Source organism: Vombatus ursinus, unplaced genomic scaffold (assembly GCF_900497805.2).
Source record: "Vombatus ursinus unplaced genomic scaffold, bare-nosed wombat genome assembly UNPS02009205.1, whole genome shotgun sequence".
NCBI classification, from domain to species: Eukaryota; Metazoa; Chordata; class Mammalia; order Diprotodontia; family Vombatidae; genus Vombatus; species Vombatus ursinus.
Window position 1 is genome coordinate 28,870,019 of NW_020948983.1, and position 23,344 is coordinate 28,893,362.

The 23,344-nt window shown below is 42.4% G+C and overlaps 1 protein-coding gene across 2 annotated transcripts; it reads left to right on the top strand.

Moving 5' to 3' along the window:
* The first annotated feature begins 6,033 nt into the window (after window positions 1-6,033).
* On the top strand, window positions 6,034-22,994 carry UNC45A (unc-45 myosin chaperone A). Of its 2 annotated transcripts, XM_027851647.1 has the most exons (20): window positions 6,034-6,104; window positions 6,263-6,424; window positions 7,541-7,577; window positions 7,878-8,053; window positions 10,668-10,772; window positions 11,418-11,585; window positions 12,264-12,432; window positions 12,784-12,954; window positions 14,579-14,750; window positions 15,203-15,503; window positions 17,028-17,122; window positions 17,532-17,673; window positions 18,322-18,462; window positions 19,047-19,174; window positions 19,433-19,499; window positions 20,579-20,692; window positions 20,915-21,030; window positions 21,343-21,460; window positions 21,898-22,053; window positions 22,324-22,994. In XM_027851647.1, exons 1-20 carry the CDS (start codon window positions 6,090-6,092, stop codon window positions 22,579-22,581), a joined length of 2,811 nt encoding a protein of 936 aa, XP_027707448.1. In that variant the 5' UTR covers window positions 6,034-6,089; the 3' UTR covers window positions 22,582-22,994. The 2 variants fall into 2 exon arrangements, with proteins under 2 accessions (XP_027707448.1, XP_027707447.1); XM_027851646.1 differs by lacking the exons at window positions 6,034-6,104; window positions 6,263-6,424; window positions 7,541-7,577 and having other exon boundaries at window positions 7,966-8,053; window positions 10,668-10,761.
* The last annotated feature ends 350 nt before the right edge of the window (window positions 22,995-23,344 follow it).

Below are 23,344 nucleotides of genomic sequence, written 5' to 3' on the forward strand. Positions count from 1 at the left end.
ACACAAAAGACTATCATAAATAGCAAATATCAAATAAAACTATTTATCAAATCACACAGCAAACAGAAATTGAAGATATTATACAAATTAGAATATATCAGAATATACAGAAGAGTAAATGAACTCTCTTGCTAGGAATGAGATATCTTACCTCAAACCAAGAAAAGGCTAGATCTCACCCAAAGGAAAATTCCCCAGTTCTCCAGGGTAAAGGGGCAAGCTGAAAATCAGACATTTGTTGAAGAGCCATATTCCCCCAATCTACAGCTTCCAAAGTTTCTCCTCTCTCTCTCTCTGTCTGTCTCTCTCTCCCCTCCCTCTCCCATCTCTCTTCCTCTTTCATCAGTCCCAAAAAATGTCTGCCAATATGTTCATACTCTCTACAAATGTCTCCTCTCCAAAAGCTCCAGGACCAACTCTACCTCTCATCCTCATACAGGTCTGCTCCTTAGCATTAGCATTCTCTTTCAATTAGCACAATTTCAGCAAAATGTCCCAGCTTTGCCAGGGTTATGTACACAATAACATTGTAAATACAAACAACTTTGAAAGACTTATTGACTAATCATTGCAAAGCCCAAACATAATTTTAGAGGACGAAAGATTAAACATATTTTTCCCGACAGAAATATGATGGAGTCAAGTTGCAGAATGAGATGTTTTCAGACAAAATGTAATTTGTTTTTATTATGAATATTTGTTACAAATATTTTATTGTTCTTTTTTTTCAATATGGAAGAAGAGGGGGAAGTGAGAGGAAAGCTAGAGGGAAGTAGGGAGGAAGGAAGGAAAGAAGGAAAGAGGTTAAGAGGGAAGGAATCATTGAATTATGTTTTCAAAAAGTACAGAAAGCCAGATGAATCACAAACAGGACATCTTTGAAAGTAACACGTCAAATTTATTATATACTTAAAAAGAAAAACAAGCCATATACAATATTTACAATTTCACGTACAGCCCTCAGTTCTACAGTCTATGAAGGAGAGAGTGAGGCTAGTGATTTTGTACACTCCTGCCTCATTAAATCCAATTCACTTGCAAATCATGACATCCCCTTCCTGATGCTATGGTCCTCTTCCAGAAGGAAGGACAAACAACAACTACACAGAAGTGGTCATTTTATGTGATATTTGCTAAGTTTAGGATTAAAAAATAACAAGAAAAAATAAATTCATGTAATGATTCCATTGTGGCAAACTGCCCAGAGTTATCTAGGTTAAAAGGAATAATACTTGGGAAAAAAAAGATAGAATAAAAATGGAAGATCAGCTGATTGAGAGATCAGCTGGTAGCTGACATTACTACTATATCGCTACTGTAATATATTACTACTATAAAATGGATCATTTTCTTATAATACAGAGAATCAATTATAAATCAAGACTTGCATCACCAAATCTCTAAATGCACAGTTGTGACAAGAAAAAACTAAATATTGTTTTTAGTGTTTTTATGTAACTACTGGACAGTAACAATTATTACTATAGTCCTTAATTATCTGTAGGTATTGGTTGCAGACTAAACATTTGACTTTGATATTATTACCAGACTCAACACAGGTCTGAGATAAGAAGGTTGGCAGAAGACTGAAGTTGAAAATTTCTAATTTACCTTAGAAGCAAAGTGGAATGTGGCCAATGGAAAGCAATTATCCCTCTCTAAGTAAAGATAGACTCAGCTGGGTGGGAGTTTTCCAAGCCCCAGGTGTACCAAAAGTTGTACTTGGTCATAGGTAGCCTTCTTTTTATCTCAGGAGAATTGACTGGGGGTAAGAGACTCTCAATCTACCAAGTTCCAGAAAACCCCTGAGGTGCTTTTGAACACTTCTCCCAACAGGTTTAGGCCTGGTTGCTATGGGGACCAAATCCTAACCCTTGGACCTACAAGAACTCATTAATAAGAAAGTTGCTGAGGGTCTAAGCACCAATTAGGGCTACTACAAGGAACCCTAATAATTATCTTTGATTTGGTTTGGTTTGGGGATATTTCTGTAGAATCTTCTCTTTCCTCTTGTCTAGTGCCTGGATTAGACTTTAGGGATACTGGTTTAAACTCCTACAGCTTTCTTCTGTCACATGGGTTCTTTCCCCAAACCCTGCACACTTGTCCTATGCCCCAGGGGCTAATCAGAGCATCTACTGCTACACTGAGAGGATGATGTTGTCAGAGTATAGCTTATCAGAATAAGATCTCAGAAAATGGTGGCTGGCCACGTCTTAAAAATACATCAGTTTTCAATCTGGACCTTAAACCTGTGAATCAGAGGTAAGAGAAATCGAGAGACCACTGATGAACTTTCGCTTAGATCTTAAGTTAGAATTTGTGACAATATAAGAGCTCTCTTTTGGGGGTTTAGAAGGTGAGTCTACTATGGTTTCATGGAAGGGATAATGAAAGAATATTTAACTTGCAATGTTTTTGCAATGTTTTAATGCTAAAGTCTAGGAAACCAGTAATCCTAAATCCATTCCTGCAGCTGAGGAAAAACACTTAAAGTGCTGCAAAGCAGAGTTCCTCCGAGCCTACAAAGCATGCTGCTGAGGTTCCTGGGATTTTCAGTGTAATGGTCAGAGCTCCCTGGGAGTCTCCCTTCAGTCAAGGGCCAACTTGATGCTACGGAAATGTGGTGAGGGAATACACATTCATATGATGTGTATGCACATGTATATTTTCAAACTTCTTTTTTTATTTATAAGCATTTATTTTTTATCCCTCCCACCTTTTCCTACCCCTAATATTTAAAAAAAAAAAAACTCCTGTAACAAATACACAGTCAAGGAAAACAAATTCTGAGGAAATATATTTCCAGCATCTGATTTCACTGGGAGAGATACTCTATCCACCAAAGTAGATTAAAACCTCTCTCTACTTATATTTTTAGGAGCTCCTATGAAAATTCAGCACCTAGTAGCCAAGTCTTTGGTAATGAGCCTTTTTGAATTTAGCTACTCTGTTTCTCCAATAGATAAAATTCATTGCTGGTCCCTTCCCTATTTAATCTTTCCAGTATGGTGGGATCTGCCAGAATCTACTCCATTGGCATAGCCTTCCAAAAGCCCAGGGTCACCTTAAATGGCACACTGAAGCACCGGAGTAGGACTGAAAAGAACGGTGGTCTATTTTACATGTCGGCCAGCTATCAGCTGATCTCTCAACTTCCATTTTATTCTGCCTTGTCTTTCTCAGGTATTGTTCCTTTTAGCCTAGATAACTCTGAGCAGTTTGAACCACTGCCACAAAATCTTCCACTATCAGGAATATTAGGCAGCAAATGTGGAGTCTTCTATCCTTCCTGGTGAGACCTAAGGACCTATAGTGCTTTAGGTCTTTTTTGTTTGTTTTTAGACTTTCTGCCTGTGGGCCTGGTTAAAGGATCAACTAAGAACAATGGCATGTATAGTACTTGAGTTAACATAAAATTGCATACTTATGAGCTCTGAAACCATGAGGCTGACTTCTTCACTTCTGTCCCTTGGGCTGCTACTATACAACTCCCAGGTGGGCCTTGCCTACTGGACCTCTTCCTCAGGTACAATTTTCTTCTTGGTATCTCTCCCCCTTATTAAACAACACTAGCCTAAAGTTTGAAAAGAAAGCAGGGCACCTATGTTTTTCTGAGAATGCTCTTCTATACATGGTTACTTACTACCCTGAAACTATGCATCTCTCATTCCCTACAGCTCTGATCCATTATCCACACCTGTGCCAGGCTTCCCGGGACGAGAGTGGGCATTATTATCCAGGTTTCTTCTGTCCTCGGCTCTCTGACCACCCAGGGGAAGGCTACTGCTGCCACCTCCAAGCCTCTGGAGGTTCCTGTTGTACCCAGGCAGAGTTTGAGGCACTGAACCAGGTCAATTTGTCAGCATTGCCACCTCCACCCATCTTAAGGTAAGCCACCTACAAAGTCAGCCTAGGGAGCCAGCTTGTTATAGTATTATCCATGGTCATATAGCACTAGCACTGAATCAGCTTCTTAGGGACCCTTTTCCTAAGTTAAGGGCCCATCTTCTACACCAGTTGGAAAGGACCTCAAAGGCCATCTGGTCCAACCTGTTCCTGAACAAGCACCTCTCTACAACATTACCCACAAGTTATGATCCACCCTCTGAAAATCTATAGTGAGGTAAACCCACGAGCTTCTAGGACTGTCCATTCTACTTTCAGATAACTGTTAAGAAGTTTTTCCTTACATAGAACCTAAATATGTCTCTAAGCAGCTTATATGTATTGTTCTCAGTTCCTGCCCTTTGGGGGGGAGGGGAAGCAGAAAAAGAATGAATGAAAAAGCATCTATTAAGTGCTTATTATTTGCCAGTCATCTTGCTAAATGCTAGGGATATAACAAGAAAAAGACAATCCTTGCTCTTAAGAAACTCGTATTTAATTGTGGGAGACAACACAAAACCACCGTTGACCAGCAGGACAGATTGAAAAACCTGGAAGTCAAAGATTCAGCAGCAGGATAGATTGGAAAATCAAGTCAGATAACAGTGTCTGGAGGAAAGGACATTAGGATGCATTGGAATGGGAAAAGAGTAAGGCCTAGTGGTCCTCCATTTCACTGGAAGGAATAGTTGTTAATTCCCATTCTAACTAAGCTAGTGAGTAGTCAAGCAACCCCAGCTGGAGGTAAGGGGGGGTGAGATCTCTTCTTTACTGCCAAAACTGAACTTGCCCAAGGTCACAAAAATAGTGACTGAGGGAGGTACATTTCCTGACTTCCAGCCTATTGTCCCACGGCTCCATTCATGTTTATTAGAATTCTATAACCTCTGCACCTAAGGCCAATTCTCACCTATTGTGCTAAATCCCAAGGTCATTTCCCTTGAGATGAAGTTTATTTGGGTCAAGCCTTTTCCACGGACTCCTGTTCTTGGGACGGAAGAGGAGGTATTCCTAGAAGTCCTGGAGTTTGTAGCAGTGAAAAAAAATTGGTGCAATTTTTCATCACTACCAGAGATCTGACACATCAAATCTAAGATCCCATGGTTCTTTAGCAACTCTGAGCTTCAGAAGAGAAAAACCTAACCTAATATGGAAATGAAAACCTTGCCAATGACGTTAGTAATAGGAAAGCTTTGGAGAGAAAAAAACACTCCTCCCAGCAGGAGTGAATCAGCCAAGCCCTCCTTAGAAACACAGGCTGCGGGCATCTTAGAGACCATTTAGTCCTAATACCTTCATTTTAAAGATGAGCAATCACAGTGTACTGGACTTAAAAATCATTTAGACCCGGGTTGGAGCCCCATTTCGGCCATTTATCAGGTGTATGACCAAAGGGGCCGGTCACTTAACCCGTCCCTCATCTGCAAAATGGGTCTAACACTGCCCCTTGCCTCACTCAGAGTGCAAGGGAACGCCTAGGGAAGCCGAGTCACGCTACGGCGGCCCTCACGGGCCACGTCCCAGCGCAAGGAGGGGCGAGGCCAGCCGAGAAGCCGCGCTAGCGCTCACGACTCCCCTGTTCCTCTGTCCCCGCTTCCTGCAGGGGCCCAGGCCCGCTCGTGGCGCTGGGCCTGTACAGCCTGCTCCTCGTGGCGCTCATGACCACGGACCTCCTGCACTTCTGCTGGCACCGGGTCCGAAGCCGCCAGCTGCAGACTTCCGGCCGCGCCAAGCATCAGAGACGGCCTAGAGAACTCGGGAGGGAAGAGGTGGAGGAGGAGACTCGCCGCGGGGCTCGGCAGCGCCGGCTCCATATGCCGCTGGACCGAGCCGGGCGACATGCGCGCTCCGCGTCCTAAGGGAGGGGAGAGGCGGAGCGACGATTTCTGATCGACGCGGCCTCCTGCGCGCAGTGTGTGCCGGGCGGAGTCGCACCGAGAGGACCATACGTGCGCTCCCCTGTGTGCGGAGAGAGGAGGGGCGAGGCGAGGAATCCCGACAGGCGTGGCTTCCGGCGCCTGCGCGCTGTGTGGGCCGAGCGGGACGGGGGCCAAGACGGGCTGTACGTGCGCGCTCTGCACCTAGAGGAGCGCGCACGCCCCCTGCGTGCGAAGAGGCGGGGCGTGGTGTGGCGAGGGTTGCTGACAGATTCGGGCTGCCGTCCACACCTTCGCGCTGTGTGGGCGGAGCGGCGCGGCGCGATGGAAGGCACTGAGGTGAGTGGAGGGCCCTCGGGTTCCCCCGGCTTCGCCGAGCAGCTCCCCCATCTAACTCAGCCGTCCTGGCCATGATCGCCCAGCCGTCCCTTCCTCCTCCCGGGCCTCCTGCCCACGGCCCGCGCCCCCCGGCTGCCCAGCCGCCTCGTCTTCCCCAGGTGAGCCCGGCTGCGCAGCTGCGGGAGGAAGGCAATGAGCTCTTCAAGGGCGGGGACTACGTGGGAGCCCTGTCCTCCTACACCACGGCCCTGAGCCTCGCAGCCACCCCCCAGGAGCAGGCCGTGCTGCATCGGAACCGGGCCGCCTGCCACCTCAAGCTGGTAAGTGACCCGCCCGACTCTGGGGCTTCCAGCCAGAGGGCTTCTTCAGGGCCTCGGGGACTGACTGGGAACTCGGGTCAAGTCAGGACTTTCAACGCCTGCTATGTGCCAGGCACTGTGCTGAGCGCTCTGGAGGATGCAAAGAAAGGCCAAGGGGGGAAAACCAGCTCTAGCTCTCGAGGAGCCCACTTTCTTATGGGGTAAGCAAAACGCAGACAGCTCAGAACCAACAAGATACCCATCGGATAAATTAGAAACAATCATAAGAGGAAGGCGTTAAGATTGAAGAGAACCAGAAAAGCTTCTTGCCGCAGAGACTTGAAAGAAGCTCCTTCGGGGGCAGCTAGGAGGCGCGGTGAATAGAGCACCGGCCCTGAAGTCAGGAGGACCTGAGTTCAAATTCAGCCTCAGACGAAACAGTTGACACTAGCTGTGTGACCCTGGGCAAGTCACTTAACCCCAATTGCCGAAAGAAAGAAAGAAGCTTCTTGACTACTTTGGATTTAGTTGGGCTGGATGATCTTTAAAGTCCCTTCTAGCTCTAAATTATGTGATCCTAGTTGGACTACATAGGTTGGCAGTCGTTGAGGGAGGGGGTTGCCACCTCTGAATCTCCAGGAAGAAAAAATGAATTTGTGAATCGAACTAGTAAAATCCTAGAGCTAGTAGGGTCTTTTGTAGAGCATGCAGTCCAGTCTTTTCATTTTAAAGATGAGGAAACTAAGGCCCAGAGAAGTGAAAAAAATCTGACCAAGATCCCAGAGCCGATTAGTGACAGAGCTGAAAGTAAAATTCAGCTGCTCTTGGCTGCCATTCTATGATTTTTCTACTACACCAAGCTACTTCTGACTTTGGGTTTGAAAGTCTCACCCTCAGATTTTAAGTGCTTGCCTAGAGAGGCTGTTTGCCCATCTCCAGAGTCCAGTCAAGTCCATTCCCAGAAATTTAGGCTTAGAAATTTGCTCCTATTGTAGATAACACTCTAATAGTTGTCTAGTCAAAGATAAGACAGAGTTACCTCTGGCTATCCCTTCCACTATACCTCCAACACCCAAGAGGTTTTTTTTTCCTTAGAAATTGAAATTAGCAATCTCATTATTTTTTTCTCTTCCATAGGAAGATTATTCTAAAGCTGAAGCTGATGCATCCAAAGGTAGGAGAAATTGGTCTTTACTATCAGGTTGTAGAATTTTTCTTAGGAAAGAGATTAATTTTATCTGCTGGGGCACAGTGCTGGTCACAAGGTTTTCTCCTTTCCTAGGACCACACCTGTCTTCTGTCTTTCCCACTTTGGGGCATTTCCTTTTCTGCAGCTGCCTCACCTTTTCTGATGCTGAAGTGCCAAGCCCTGCATCAGTCCCCTTCTACTTCTAGCCCTTGAGATCTTTCCTTGATGCTCTTCTCTGGAGATGGTGGCCTCATGAGTGCTGACACAGCTCCTATTTGTGCTCAGCCATTGCAACTGATGGTGGGGATGTGAAAGCGCTTTTTCGACGGAGCCAAGCACTAGAGAAACTGGGCCGCCTTGATCAGGCCATCCTTGACCTGCAGAGGTGTGTGAGCCTGGAACCCAGGAACAAAGTCTTCCAGGAGGCCCTCCGGAGTCTAGGGGGCCACATTCAAGAGAAGGTATGTAAATGAATATAGAAGGGAAAATGGCTGGAAATGAAGTGTGGCAGGAAAGGACCTGGGGGTCAGAGTGAACCAGAAACAGAATATGAGTCACCAAGGTAGTTCTGAATTTTTAAATATGAAAAGGTATTGCGTCATAATTATTTATATACTCATCTTATATCCTCTCTTAGACTGCAAACTGCAAGAGAGCAGAAACTGTCTCTTGTATAGTTTTATAGGCCTTGCAGTACCAAATGCAGTGCCTTCCACATATTTGATGTTCCATAATTGTTCAGTGAATTCTTGATTATTAGAGTGACAGAATAATAGAATTTTATAGTGAGAAGGAACTTCAGCATCCATTTAGTCTAGCCATACGTGAAAAGAATTCCATCTGTAACATATCTGACAAATGGACTTTCCACTTTTGGACGGGTCTGATTTTTAGGAAGTTTTTTCCCATCAAGTATAAATTTACCTCTTTTTGCATTTTTCGTCTGTTGCTCCTCATTCTGCCGTCAGAAGAAATCCAATCTCTCTTCCATTTGACAGCCCTTCAGATAGTTGAAGACAGCTATCATGTCTGTCTCCCCCACCTCAAATTTTCTCTTTAAGAGAATTGTCCCCCTAATTCCTTCCTATAGCATAGATTGAAAGCCTTTCATCTTCCTTATTGCCCTTTTCTGGACTGATACTCTCTAGTTTATCAATATTCATTTTAAACTGTTGTAGCTATAGCTGAACACAGTACTCCACATTTTATGGTTTGACTAGTTCAGAGTACAGAGAGATTCTTGCCTCCTTATTCTGGAAAGCTATACCTCACTTAATGTTACCTAAGCTCACATGAAATTTGGAGGCTGCCACATTACACTGCTGACTTATTTTGAGCTTCCATTGCATCAAATCTCCCCTGTATTTTTCATACAAGCTACTGTCTAACCATTCCTCCCCATATTGTACTTGTGAAGTTGTAAGAATTTACATTCACCTTCATTGAATTACATCTTATTAGATTCAGCCCAATGCTGTACATCTCTTTGGATCCTGAATTTGTCATCCAGTCTGTTAATTATCCCAGCCAACTTTGTGTCATATGTAAATTTGATGAACATGCTGTCTATACCTTTAGCCAAGACATTGATAAAAATATTAACTAGAACAGGATCATACACATAGTCTCTGGGCTCTCCACTGAAAACTTCCTGTCAAGCTGACATCAAATCATTAAAGGTAACTTTTTGCATTCTGAATAGGGTAGGGACTGGACCTGTGATTTTATTGATATAGGGAACTCTGTCTACTAATACCAGTCACCACCTTCTCTGCAACTTACAGTCTCAGAGAGTGGCCTAGAACACTGAGAGGTTGTGACTTGCCCAGGGTCATACAGCCAGTATATTTCAGAGGTAAGTCATGAACTTGGATCTTCCTGTTTTCAAGACCAGCTCTTTATCCACTATGCCATACTGCTTCTCCAACACTTCTAGATCTAATTATATTACCAGCTAAACCACAGTTCTCCATTTTTTCCACAAGAACAGTATGGAATACTTATGATATACTTGCTGAAATCTAGATAAATTGTATCTGTAGCCTTCCTTTGATCTGCCAGTTTAGTAACCCTGTTAAAAGGAAATAAGGTTGGTCCAGTATGACTTGTCCTTGATGAAGCTATGCTCATTGCATTGTAATCACTGCTTTCTGTGTTAGACATTCACTAATCATCTTATTAATGATCTGTTCCAGAATTTCCCCAGCATTAAAAGTTGAGCTCATTAGCCCATGGCTTATCAAACCTTTTATCCTCCCTTCTCTAGACCTGTGGTATTTCTCCCATTTTCCATGATCTTGTCAAATATAGTACTGACAATGGCTTAGTTATCACATTTTTCACTACCCAAGTGGGTAGTTCATCCAGATTAGATGACTTGAATTCCTCAAAGGCAACTGGGTGATCTCTTACTGTCTTCTGGCTTAATCTTGATTATCATCTCCTTGATGCTGTTTTTATTCTTTCATTTCCAATGCAAAGATCATGGTAGAAGGAAGACCATAATAGGGGAGTACCCTAGTACCAGAGGTACTCTCATAGATGCCAATTGAAAAACAAGACAAAATAAATGATCAAAGTTAAGGGGTTATTTGTAGTAATATATCTACACCTATACTCATCTCTTTTTTTCAGAGGTCCAGGTTATAGGACTTCTTTTGGCACCCTTTATAAATATATACTGTAGGTAATGATTCTACTACTATTAGACTTTGCCATACATGAGTGTAGTTGCTAGAGAACTAAACAATAATCTTCCTGTTAATAACACCCTACTTCAGCATCAATACAAGTTGCTACTGGTTTAGTTGGATGTGTGGCTTATAAGGTAAATGAGCCTTTAATGTCTGAGAGGGTCTGTTAGGCAAACATTTTCTTGCCTAAAGAACCAGTTTAACCTGGCTGTTAATTCCTAGGGCTGGAGATGCTTAAGTAGGCAATGGCAACCTATATCTGCTGCTTAAAGGCAGAGCTTGAAGGATACTAGATTGGGGGAATAAATAGGGGAAGTATCTGTTGCCTTCATCCAAGAACTCTGAAACAGTGATTTTCTGTGTGCCTTTTTGGTTTTCCCAGGTTCGGTACATGTCTTCAACAGATGCTAAAGTGGATCAGATGTTCCAGATTTTACTGGATCCAGAAGAGAAAGGCACTGAAAAAAAAACAGAAGGTATAGACCTGGTTTAATCAATATTGGGGTAAAACATTTCTAGTGCTCTTTTCATACTAGTTTGCCCTGGATATTTTTGACATCTGGATGTTGCTGCTTAAGACATTTAGATAACTGGTAGCCTTAGCTCTAGAGGAGCTTTTACTTCTTGGTGTCTATCCTCTTCAGTGTCTGGGTCTAGGTAAATTGCTTCACTGCTCCATGTCTCTTTATGATCTGGTTTATCACAGTGGAGTTGAGGACAAAGATTATTACTGAGCTCTTGGTTTGAGTATCTTTTGGATCTACAGCTGCTTTCATCCTCAGTCACCTGATGCAAAAGGGGGCACAACAGGTAATTGTCAGGTATAGGTAGAGATAAGAGATACATAGAGAGTAAGAGCTACGTTGGAAAGGCTGGAGATTTCAGGAAGTAGGTATGGGGGGGGCTACCAAGAAGGCATCTTTTTGTTAATATCCTTGCCTTCCTTCAAGGGAGGATGTAACCTCCTGGTTGGTCTGTAGAGTTTGATGTCAATAGAGACTACAACCTAGGTCTCCCAACTCCTAGTCCAGTACTTTGTGTTACACAATCTACTTCTGGTGTATAGTTATTTATAGGCTGGTTGAATCCCTTGACTAAATTTTGAACACTTTTTCTCTTTCCATTGCTATAGGCTTCTCAGAATCTTGTTGTACTAGCACGAGAAGATGCTGGGGCTGAGAGGATCTTCCAGAGTAATGGGGTTCAGCTGTTACAACGCCTTCTAGACACAGGAGAGACAGACCTGATGTTGGCAGCTCTGAGAACTTTGGTTGGAATATGCTCTGAGCACCAGTCACGGGTAAGTATGGAGAGATTTTTGAAAACTGCAGGACTAAGCTAACTTAATCAAACAGCTCTCTTGAATATTCAGATGGCACTGAGAATGGAGGTAAGTTGATGTGTTCCCTAGAAAAGCTATTAGTCAAGCTTGAGCTCTGTTCCCTTATCTCAGCTTCAAGTCCATTCTAGGCTGGGAGTTACAGGAACTTGCCCTGCCTTCATTTCAACTTCTGTAGGCTCATCCAGCACCAAAGTAGACCTCTTGGGACTGGAAAGATTTTTCATGATCTAAATCCAGATCTCTAGTGCTATTTTGGAATTTTGGTGATTGAGGTAAGAAAGAAACTAGGCATTTTTTGGCCTGGCATTCATCTGAATAGTTTTTGCTAGGTTGTTGCATAACATTCCTGGGGAGAACTAAACTGAACCAGATGCTTTGGAACCAGGGAAGCCTACATGGAGTAGAGTAGCAGTGAACCATTATGGAACTGCCCTGAAATGTTTTCTTTTAGAAACTGTAGCTACAGGATAATCTTGATATTACTTTGGTAGAATTACACTCAGACCAACTCTCCTACTTTGTTTTTCACTTAGACCTGACTTTTTTCAGAGTTTCTTGACCTGTCATAACCTTTCATAATAAGGACTATTAATAGGGGTAATTCCCAAGCTGAAGTACTTGTTTTTTCTACTACAGACAGTAGCAACCCTAAGTGTGCTGGGAACTCGTCGAGTAGTAGCCATGCTTGGGGTCAAGAACCAGGCAGTGTCCCTTGCTACATGCCACCTACTGCAGGTCATGTTCGATGCTCTTAAGGAAGGAGTAAAGAAGGGTTTCCGAGGGAAAGAAGGTGCTATCATTGTGGGTGAGTCAACCAGTTTTTATTTGGGTTTCCTTCCCATGGTGCTTCATTGTTATAGATCATATAAAAAACCCACTTGATGGTCCAGATATAGATGGGTCCTAAACATAATACACTGCTTTGGAGTCTAAGCAACAAGGGAACTTGAGAATTGAATAAGAGTGCTCTGGGAGGGACAAAGCCCTTTAACAGAAGTGGAGGTCTGTCCAGATCTAAACAACAAACATTCTACACTATTAGTTCACTTTCTCTACCCTCTTCCCCTTCTCCTTAACCCCTCCAGTAAGTTATTTGGTAAGCCTAGCATTCACATTGGCTGCTAGGCTGCCATGAAACGTTGTTTTGTCTTTGCAGATCCTTCTAGGGAACTGAAGTTATTGATAAGTAACCTTTTGGAATTGCTGACTGAAGTGGGTGTTTCAGCGCAAGGTCGAGATAATGCCCTAACTCTCCTGATTAAAGTGGTTCCTCGGAAGTCACTTCGAGACCCCAACAATAGCCTCACTCTTTGGGTCATTGACCAAGGTAAGAGATTCAAATTTAGAGGAGACTCTTTGAGAGACTCTGTGTTATCTGTCCTTTTACTTATGTTGAGTAAGCTCAGCTGACATTCTTTCTTAAGCTGGTTATTATTAGTAATAATAGTAACCTGAATTTATATAAAAAAATTGTAACAATATATTTTGTTTTTATATTGCCTTCATTTTCAAATATATATCATTCCTTATAACGAAGAATTTAAAAAGGGAGTGAGGGGATAGAGGCAATAGCACCGTTCAACAAAATTAAGCAACTCTGATAAGCATGTGCAATGTACCACACTCATAGGCCCCCACCTCAGCAAAGAAGGAAGAAACATTTTTAGTTCACTTCTTTAGGGCCAAACTTGGTCATTAAAATTACATAGCCTTTAGTTTCTTTTTTAAAATTCTTTCCATTTACATTATGTATATTTATTTCCTGGTTCTCTATATTAGTTAAAATGTTTTATTATGCTTCTCTGAATTTTTCACATTCATCATTTCTTATGGCACGGTAATATCTGTCCCATTCATGTAGTACAATTTGTTTAGTCATTCCCCAGTTGATGGGTGTCTAATTTGTTTCTAGTTCTTTGCTCCCACAAAAAGTGCTGCTATGCAATGACTACAACAATGAAAATGGAAAGAACAAAGATCCCCAAACTTAACACTGTATAATTGTAGTAACCCACCTGGTCTATGAAGAAGGGAAGGAAAATGTCCCTCCCTCTTTTGTTGGCAGAAATTAGGAGATGATAGTGGTTGTAGAATGTGGCATATGCTGTCAGATTCAGTTGATATATTGGTTAGTTTGCTGAGCTGCTTTTTTGGTTTATTTTGTTCTTTGTTACAAGAGATTAGTTTCCTGAGAAAAGGAGAGGAGAAGGAAGGGTCAACCTTTCATTCAGAAATTAAGGTGATAAATTTCAATAATAATTAAATTTTAAGTGCCGCTATGAATATTTTGTACTTTATTTTGTCAGGCAACAAGCATTTATTATGAGCTTACCATGTACCAGGCACTCTAAGGGCTAGAAATATAAAGAAAAGCAAAAAACAGTCTCAGCTCTCAAAATTGCCGAGGGGGAAGACAGCATGTAAATAACTAAATACACACAAGATATATGCAGAGTAAATGGAAAGTAATCTGAGTAGCTGGGGAAAACCTGGGAAAAGGTGAACTTTTAGCTGAGTCTTGAAGGAAGCCTGGGAAACTAAGAGGCAGAGGTGAGGAAGGAGAGCATTCCAGGCATAGGGAACAGCCAGTTCCAAGGCACAGGGATAAGAGATGGAGTATTGTGTTCAAGTCAGCATTGCTGGACCATAGAGTGTGTGGAGGGAAATATAGTATAAGACGACTAGGAAGGTAGAAAGTGGCTGGGTTATGGGAACTTTAAATAATCATGTTTAGTTGTATTAATGGAAATCCTACTGCTGACTTTTCACCCTGTTGCTGGCTTTGCCAGAACTACTTTGTCTCCAGTTCCTACCAATCTGTGTGTTCGCAGACCTGTGCAGCATTCCTTCCTGAAAACATCGTCTGTTCCTCTCCAGCTTCCTACATCAAAATCTGTTCCCCTTGTCCTTATACAGTCAGGAATTGTATCTAAGTAAAAATGTCTTTTCAGGTTTAAAAAAGATTCTGGAAGTAGGAGGTTCAGTTCAGGAACCTCCTGGAGAAATTGCTGTGACAGAGAATAGCCGGATGAGTGCCTCCGTTCTCCTTAATAAGCTCTTTGATGATCTGAAGTGTGACGCAGAGAGGGAAAATTTCCACCGACTCTGTGAAAGTTACATCAAGTAAGAAAATGTCCACCAACTTCTATTTCCAGTGTCATGCAAAACAAAACAAAAAACCTAGTCCCCAGAGCAAGAACCTTCAGGAAAGGGTTTTCAGCAAGTAGAGCAGCTTTAGAAAAGGATAGCAAGGTCTAGAAAATAACCCCAGGTTCAATTCCCTATCCCAGCATAACTTCATGTCAGAGAAGTTCCTTCCCTGACTTCAGAAAGTAATGTTTATTTTTTGTCTAAAATGGATAGTCTGACTGACTTAGATTCTTAGATGACTAAGCCACAGCAGTTAGAGCCAAAATGATATAGTTCTTTCCCATTACCATTTTCTCCTATTGTTCAAGTGGCCTGTTATCTGGGGAACCTCATAATGAAGGAGTAACCTGGAAGATTAACCAGGGAGAGATAACAAAATATGAGAACCCTAGTGTAGGCATGACCATTGGATCTGTTTTTCCCAGGAGCTGGTTTGAGGACCGAGGGCTGGCTGGGAAGCTACGGGCTATTCAGACGGTCTCCTGCCTCCTGCAGGGCCCTTGTGAAGCCGGCAACCGGGCCCTGGAACTGAGTGGTGTCATGGAGAGTGTGATTGCCCTGTGTGCCTCAGAAAATGAGGCAGAACAGCTGGTAGCTGTGGAGGCATTGATCTATGCAGCTGGAAAGGCCAAGCGTGCCTCATTTATTACTGCCAATGGTGTTTCCCTTCTTAAGGACCTGTACAAGCGAAGTGAAAAAGACAGCATCCGAATTCGGGCCCTAGTGGTGAGGCTGGACCCTGGGCCTGGGAATAGGAGGGACAGTCTTGATGAATTCTATTTTCTCTTTCATAATCAAGTATGTTTTAACTGTATATCAATCACTAAGGATACAGTGAAGTATGAGATGTGGTTTTTGCCTTCAAGGGGCTGACAATCTAGCTGGGGAGACATACCCATAAAAAAGATAACACTACAAAGTAATGTGTGCTAAGTGCCAAATTAAGCCAAATGTCATTTAAAGGTCATCTCCAACCCCCTCATTTTATGCATGAGGGGATAGTCTCAGAAAAGTGAAGTGACCTGTCCATGGTAACACAACTAGTATGTGACAGAGCTGGGATTTGAACCCAGGTTTTCTGACTCCAACTCTTCTACTGCTGAATGCTGCCCCTGAGGCAGAGCAGGAAGGCTTACAGCAATAAAAAGGAGGGAAGTGATTGGTGCAAGTTAGGGTTAGCCAGGAAAGTTTCATGATAGAAGTGATAACTTGAACTGGGACTTAGATAAATCAAGTCTTCACCAGGAGCAGGTTTTGTGAGGAAAGTTAGTTTCTCCAGCACTAGCATTTGGATATTTTTACTATAGATATGCAGCATTAGTATTGAGTAGGAGTTTTTAAACTTTCTTGTGTGATAGGTAGAATAATATTTTTAAGTACATAAAATAAAATAGGAAAATACAAAGGAAACCAGTTATATTGAAAATAAAGACCCCCCCCAAAAAATCTGTCCATAGTTTCCGTGGGGGGGTCCATGTATCTCAGGTTAATAATAATTAGTGTAATGGAAAGAATTCTGGGCTAAAAGTCATAAAGTCTGGATTCAGGTCCTCATTCCTCCCATTAGTGTGACTTCATGCAGGTTGTTTCACCTTACAATGAGCCTCAGTTTTATTTGTAAAATGAGGATAATAAAAAACCTGTCTTATTTCTCCCAAAGTTATTGTGAGGATTAAGTGAGATTACTTACATAAAAGTGCTTTGTAACTAAAGCTATCTATAACTATAAAAAAGTATTATAGAACTAATCTAACCATGTTTCTTGTGGGGCATTTGGTTCCTAGGACGTTCTTATTTAGAGCTTATTTGGAGTTTCTTTCCCCACAAATCTGTCAGCCAAAAGCTGGCAGTTTCTGGGGGGAAAGTTGGTGGGTATCTTGAGCACTAAGATTGAGTGCCATTTAGGCTGTGGGTATGAGACCTACAATGGCTAGCAGGATGTTCATCTCCACTAGATGCTAGCTCATTTACCCCCTATAGAGTATCTAAACACCTGAATGAATATCCTACCCACTCATGGCCAGAATAAATGACACAAAGTGTCGATGGTTTCTTGTGATAGCTGAAGACCTCTTAGTTTTTGTAAAACTTCTTGGGCTCTTTGATCTCCATGGATATGTAATAGGTAGAAGAACATCCCAGTAAACACCTCAAGAGTTTCATAAGTCTAGATTACAATAAGGGAAAGGTGCAGTCTCTTCCTGAATTCCACGGAGCCCATCAAAACTTGTGCTTTCCTTTTTCTTCCAGGGGCTCTGTAAGCTAGGATCAGCTGGAGGTACAGATTTTAGCATGAAGCAATTTGCAGAAGGTTCCACCCTCAAACTGGCCAAGCAGTGTCGAAAGTAAGTTTGATGTGATTATATGATATGTATATGATTATATGATAAAAGTTGACATGATTATGGAATCCAAGTGTCGATCCAGGCCAGCTTAGCTAACTAGATTTCATGGGAAGAAACACTAGGGATATGGGGTGGGAACCTTCTTTAGCTATTTTTCATTGTTGAAGAGTATGACTTGAATGTAGAAGGAACAGTCTTCTACTTTAAAAAAAAATTTTTAACTCTAACCTTTTTTCAGCCTTCCATTCAACCTTTCCATTTCATGCATTTAGATCTTTTGCTCCAAGTGAACCCTCTCTAGAGCATTAGTTTACACAAACCAGATATGCTTGGGTTTTCCTCATTTATCTTACTGATGTCTTTCTCCAGCTCTCATTTTGTTGATAGTCTCTTTTCCTACTACCTCCAGGTGGCTGTGTAATGATGGAATTGATTCAAGCACCCGGCGCTGGGCAGTGGAAGGCCTTGCCTACTTGACTTTTGATGCAGATGTGAAAGAAGAGTTTGTGGAAGATGAGGCAGCTCTGAAGGCCATGTTCCAGCTCAGTAAGGTAACCTGGGGTTCCAACCTGGCAGCTTTAAGAAGCTTCCATACCAGAACTTACTCATTCTCTTCCTGGAATTACCCCAACCCTTACCCTGCCCCACGTCCTTCCCTTAGCTGGACTGAAACTAATGGAAGGATTGCATCATACCTTTCTAGCAAGGTTAACACAGTAGCTTTGGCTGCTGTTTTTGGAACCTAGCAAATAAAAGCCATTCTCCCCAGTCTCAAGGTAGTTCTGCTCTGTACATTGAATGAGGTGCACTTTTGGTGTCCATTGTATACAACTCAGGCAGTTTTAGAAGTTGGACTACCATTGATGAGGATGGTAAGCTACTGTTTACCTTTATAAAACCTGAGACCATTTTTGGCTTTTGAAAATAATAACTTAAATGTTGTATGTTGTATTTGGGCAAAAAGAGCCACTAGAAGAGGGTGGCCCAATTCTTCCTAGTTAAATCTTGGGTTAAGGAATATATGTGGAGAAGAAATGAACCACTCAGATTTCTAAGGGTAGAAGCTTGTACCTGACCTTTTGTGCCTTTTCCAGTGTTGTCTGAGACATGTCTTTTTTGAAACAGTATTTAGTATGGTTCATCCCCAGGGATTTTCTCCAAAGGCAGAGCCAGTTGAATCCTTTTTCTGTTCTTTGCAGTTGGAGGACAGGTCGGTACTCTTTGCTGTGGCCTCAACATTAGTGAACTGTACCAATAGCTATGATCATGAGGAGCCTGACCCCCAGATGCTGGAGTTGGCCAAGTATGCCAAACAACATGTACCTGAGCAGCATCCTAAGGTGAGCAGGGGTAAATGAGAGGTGGGTCAGGTGGGTGACGGGTACTTCTTTAAATCACAGGGACATTGGGCTAGAAGGGACATGGTTCCCCCAACTCTAGATAGTATGATTCCCAAAGCATAGAATTTTAGAGTTGAAAAAGACCTTGAAATAATAGCATCTGGTCCAAAGTTATCATCTTATAGATAAGGTAATAGAGGCCTCAAAAAGTTAAGTTATCCTAAACAAATGAGTATTTGCTGTTTTTAAAGATTATCTGGAGGGGCAGCTAGGTGGCACAGTGGATAGAGCACCGGCCCTGAAGTCAGGAAGACCTGAGTTCAAATCCGGCCTCAGACCAAACACTTGACACGTACTAGCTGTGTGACTTCGGGCAAGTCACTTAACCCTGATTGCCTCACCCCCCCCCCAAAAAAAAGGTTAACTGGGAAAGATTTTTTATTTTGTTAATTTAGTGTTTAACAATTCATTCTTACTAAATCCCTTTCTTTTTAAGTGTCTTTAGTTCTGCTGATAGTAAGAAGGAGTACTGCATGTACAATTTGTTAGTTGTGGTTTTCTGTTGAACTATAATTTTTCCCCAGGATAAACCAAGTTTTGTTCGATCACGAGTGAAGAAGTTGCTTACAGCTGGTGTAGTATCAGCTCTCACATGCATGGTGAAGAATGAAAACCCCGTGCTCACCAATTCTTGCCGAGAGCTGCTCTCCAGGTGCACCCGGGAACCAGGGGGTGTCTGTGGTGAGGGACAGATGACCCATTCAGGGCTAAGAGATGGTTAGGTGTTAGCTAGCAACTACACAAAATTGTTAAAGCTTCATTTCCTCATACGAGAAAGTCTTGCTTGGGGCAAACCCTATAGAAACTAATTATTTAGCTGTTTGCCTAGCACTGGAACAAGTGCTTAGGCCAAGAAAGAACTTTGTCCCCTCGAACTCCAAGCCATAACTAATTAGGTTTCTACCCACAGAGTCTTCCTAGCATTGGTAGAAGAAGCAGAAGACCGTGGGAGTGTCGTTGCTCAGGGAGGGGGCAAGGTAAGCTACCATTGGTGGTTACTTTCTTCTGCTAAACGAAGATCATTAGCTGTAAAAGTGATGCTAATATACCAGAGGCAAAGGCTTACAGAGCCAAAATTTTAGCAGTGAAAATGAATTTTCTTAGACATAATCATGTCTAACCTTTAGTTTACAAATAAGGAAACTTGAGGCCCAAATTATTTTTTTTTCCCCAAGACCTCATGACTCTTACAGCATTTTGCATTGTTACTTTTTTGTGTTCAGAAACTCACTTCAGTTCTGTTCTGTGTTAGATTATGTAATTTACTCTGAAAATTACAATGTACTTACTCCTTGTTCTGGGAATTTTGCTTTGGCCTTAGGTCCAAAACAAGAAAGTCTTGATTGAAGAGCATAGATTTCAGTCCGTATTCAACAGTGAGCTTTCATTTTTTTGTATGTATACATATATAGATCATATACATATATAGCTTATTAATATTATTTTGAATGTCAACACCAAATAAAATTAGCATTTCCACATACATCATACAGCAAGAGAGAATACAACCTCTAATAATTTTTGCTAGATTTCTCAAAGATTGTACCCTTAAGCCCACCTAAGCATCTTTAAAAAATTTCTGCCAGCGAAGATAAGAGGTACTAAAAGACAGTGTGAACAAATTAATGCAAACCCATCACGACTATTGGAGAAACTATTTTAAATTTATCCCTTTACTGAAAGTGAGTCATTAATGTCTTCTAGCATATTATTGCATTTGGTATATATATTATTTCATAAAATTTAGTGTTCTGTAGAGGAAAGAGCAATGGTCTTGGAGTCAGAACTAGGTTCAGGTCCTTTCTGCCACTTAGTGTGACATTGGGCAAATGACTTACTCTCTGTCAGTTTTCTCATCTTAAAATGAGGATGTTATAATGTATTGTTTCAAAAACCAAATGAAATAAACACTTAAATGTAAACTATTGTTATTTTATAGCATACTTACACTAATACATAAGAACATAACTTTGATATTTTCCTAATTTTTTAAAATTTCAGTTCTTTATTTAAAGATAAAATCTTTTTTTGGGGGCGGTGGCATATTACTTTTCAGGCCTTACTGCCCTTAGCTCTGGAGGGCACAGATATTGGGCAGACTAAAGCAGCACAAGCTCTTGCCAAGATCACCATCACCTCTAACCCTGAGATGACATTTCCTGGAGAACGGGTATGTTTTTTCTTCTCTCTCTGCCCTACTTAACTTCTTCCTCCTTCATTGCTAGACAGTGATTTTTCTCTGTATTGGTACTATTTCTTAAAATGGGACCAAAATGGTGCCTTTGATCATCTGTAGAGAGAGAGTAGCATGGGGGACAATGTTGGAATGAGTGTCATGCCTTTAATAGTGTAACGGTACTTCAGCTCTAATGTGCCAGTGTTTGTGTTTCAGGTCTATGAAGTTGTCCGCCCCCTTGTCTCCCTACTGCATCTCAATTGTTCAGGGCTTCAGAACTTTGAAGCACTAATGGCTTTAACCAACCTGGCAGGGATCAGTGAGAGGCTTAGGTAAGATGAAGTACCTATGTCCCTGGAACTCATAGCCAGCAAAGTGAGTTCCCTCCTCTTTCAAGCAGGGGCTACTGTCTCTTATTCTTACTCTCCAGCCTACTTAAATCCTGTTTGATTGATGAGCCAGAGCTAATAGGAAATTGAACAACTGCCCTTTGGATTTTAGTGGGTGATAGTGAGCCTTTGTTGGAAAATGGAGGTTTTCACTACCACTGAGGAAAATCTCTGGCCTGCAAGTACTGAGTTGAATAGGGCAAGAGATGAACGTAGGTAGTGGGACCTTCAAATTGCTGGCTTTTGCTCCCACAGGCAGAAGATCCTGAAGGAGAAGGCAGTGCCAATGATTGAGGGCTACATGTTTGAGGAGCATGAGATGATCCGCCGGGCAGCCACTGAGTGCATGTGTAACATGGCCATGAGCAAGGAGGTAAGGGGCTGGGGAGGAGGGGCAGGGTACTGATGTAGATTCCATGCTTAGGGGGTGGTAAGAAGAAAGGGGCATAAATATTCTCATAATAAGAGCTGAAATTTATATAGCTTGAGGTTTGCCAAAGGCTTTTTCCATACCTTGTCTCTTTGGTACTGAAAACGTACCTCTGAGGTATGCACTACAGGCATTATCATGCTTATTTTATGGCTAAAGAAACAGGTGAAGTGACTAGCCTAATATCATAGATTTTAGCTGTCAGGCAGGGTTGGAATTCTCTAGTGTTTTCTGACTCCAACTTGAGCACTCTTTCCATTCTATCAAATATGTCAAATGCATATACAAGGCAACAATTTTTTAAGAAGGCAAGTTCTTTTCACTACACTAGGCTTTTCTCTCAAGAATATATTATTCTTCACTGACTTTTCCCATTTTAGGTGCAAGATTTGTTTCTGGCTGAAGGTAATGACCGACTGAAGTTACTGGTGCTTTACAGTGGAGAAGATGACGAGCTCCTGCGCCGTGCAGCATCAGGTGGACTTGCCATGCTGACCTCACTGCTGCCCCCACTTTGTATTCGAATCACCCAAGTGGTGAGTATCATCTTACTTTGTATCAATAATAGTCTTCACTGTCTTAGTACTTTCCTCCTTTGTTAACTGGGGTGAGGCAGCAGTCTTTTAAGTGTTCAAATGGTCAACGTGGGTATAATCAGAGCAAGGTTCGTGCCATCCGTCCCCGGAGAATAGGTATAGATCTACTACGTTGTGTGAGTGAGGAGAACCCGCTTCTGTATCGGAAGAACCTGACACATTCTCTCTGAGAAAGTGAATCGATGACCAGGTCTTCTTTCTTTTTCCTAGACAACACATTGGCTAGAGATCCTACAAGCATTGCTCTTGAGTCCTAATGTGGAGCTGCAGCACCGGGGTTCCGTGGTGGTGCTGAACATGGTGGAAGCTTCGAGGGAAATCGCAGTAAAACTAATGGAGAGCGAGGTGTTGGAGATCCTTTCTGTGCTTGCCAAGGGTGATGCCGGACCAGTCACCAGGGCAGCGACTGCCTGTCTTGCAAAGGCAGTGGAATATGGGCTTATCAAACCCAGTAAGGAGGAGGAGTGAAAAATTTGGACTCACTTCCATTACCGGGGCTGGGGCTTAGAGCTCCTTCAGGCCTTGGTTTCTTAACTTTTCGCATAGTGCTTAATGCACACAGTGCCTGTTGCTACACAAGGAACAAAAATGTAGAAGTAGCTGTGCCTGGCCAGACAGGCAGCTATATTAGGTAGCAATTGAGAAAAGGGAGAGGGGGGCCTGGCATACTTTCCTGTTACAAGGCAGCTTTTTGGCTATGACTGCATGTAGTATTTTCCCCTCAGGGACCTATCAAATATGGGTACCTGGGGAGGGGAGCAAGTGGACCATCACTAGTCCCATGGATTCTTCGGCCCCCTAAGAGGGATTCCAAGACTACTACTCCTCTGTGAGCATCACCTACTTCCAACACTATATAATAAAACGTGTGAAATCCTCCACTTGTGGGTGGTTTATAGGAGAGTAAAGTGTTCTGGTACCTGGAGCTGTACTGGAGGGATTCATGAGGAGTTTTACCCTATAGGTAAAGGAGTTTTTACGTAAAAAAGTTAATAGATGGCGGTTATGTAAAACTGGAATAGTTTCTCCCTCCCCTCCTCTTCTGTTTTTTCATATGTTCGATCCATGAGTTAATTATAAAGGAATAGGCCAGGCAGGAAGGAACCAACAACCCCAACTAGCCTGACTGATTTTTCTCGAGTTCACACTTTCTACCCAAGCTCCTGGGGTTCTTTTCGTGTTATGGATGTGGCATGATCTAGCTACCACTGCCATCACATCTATCCTGACC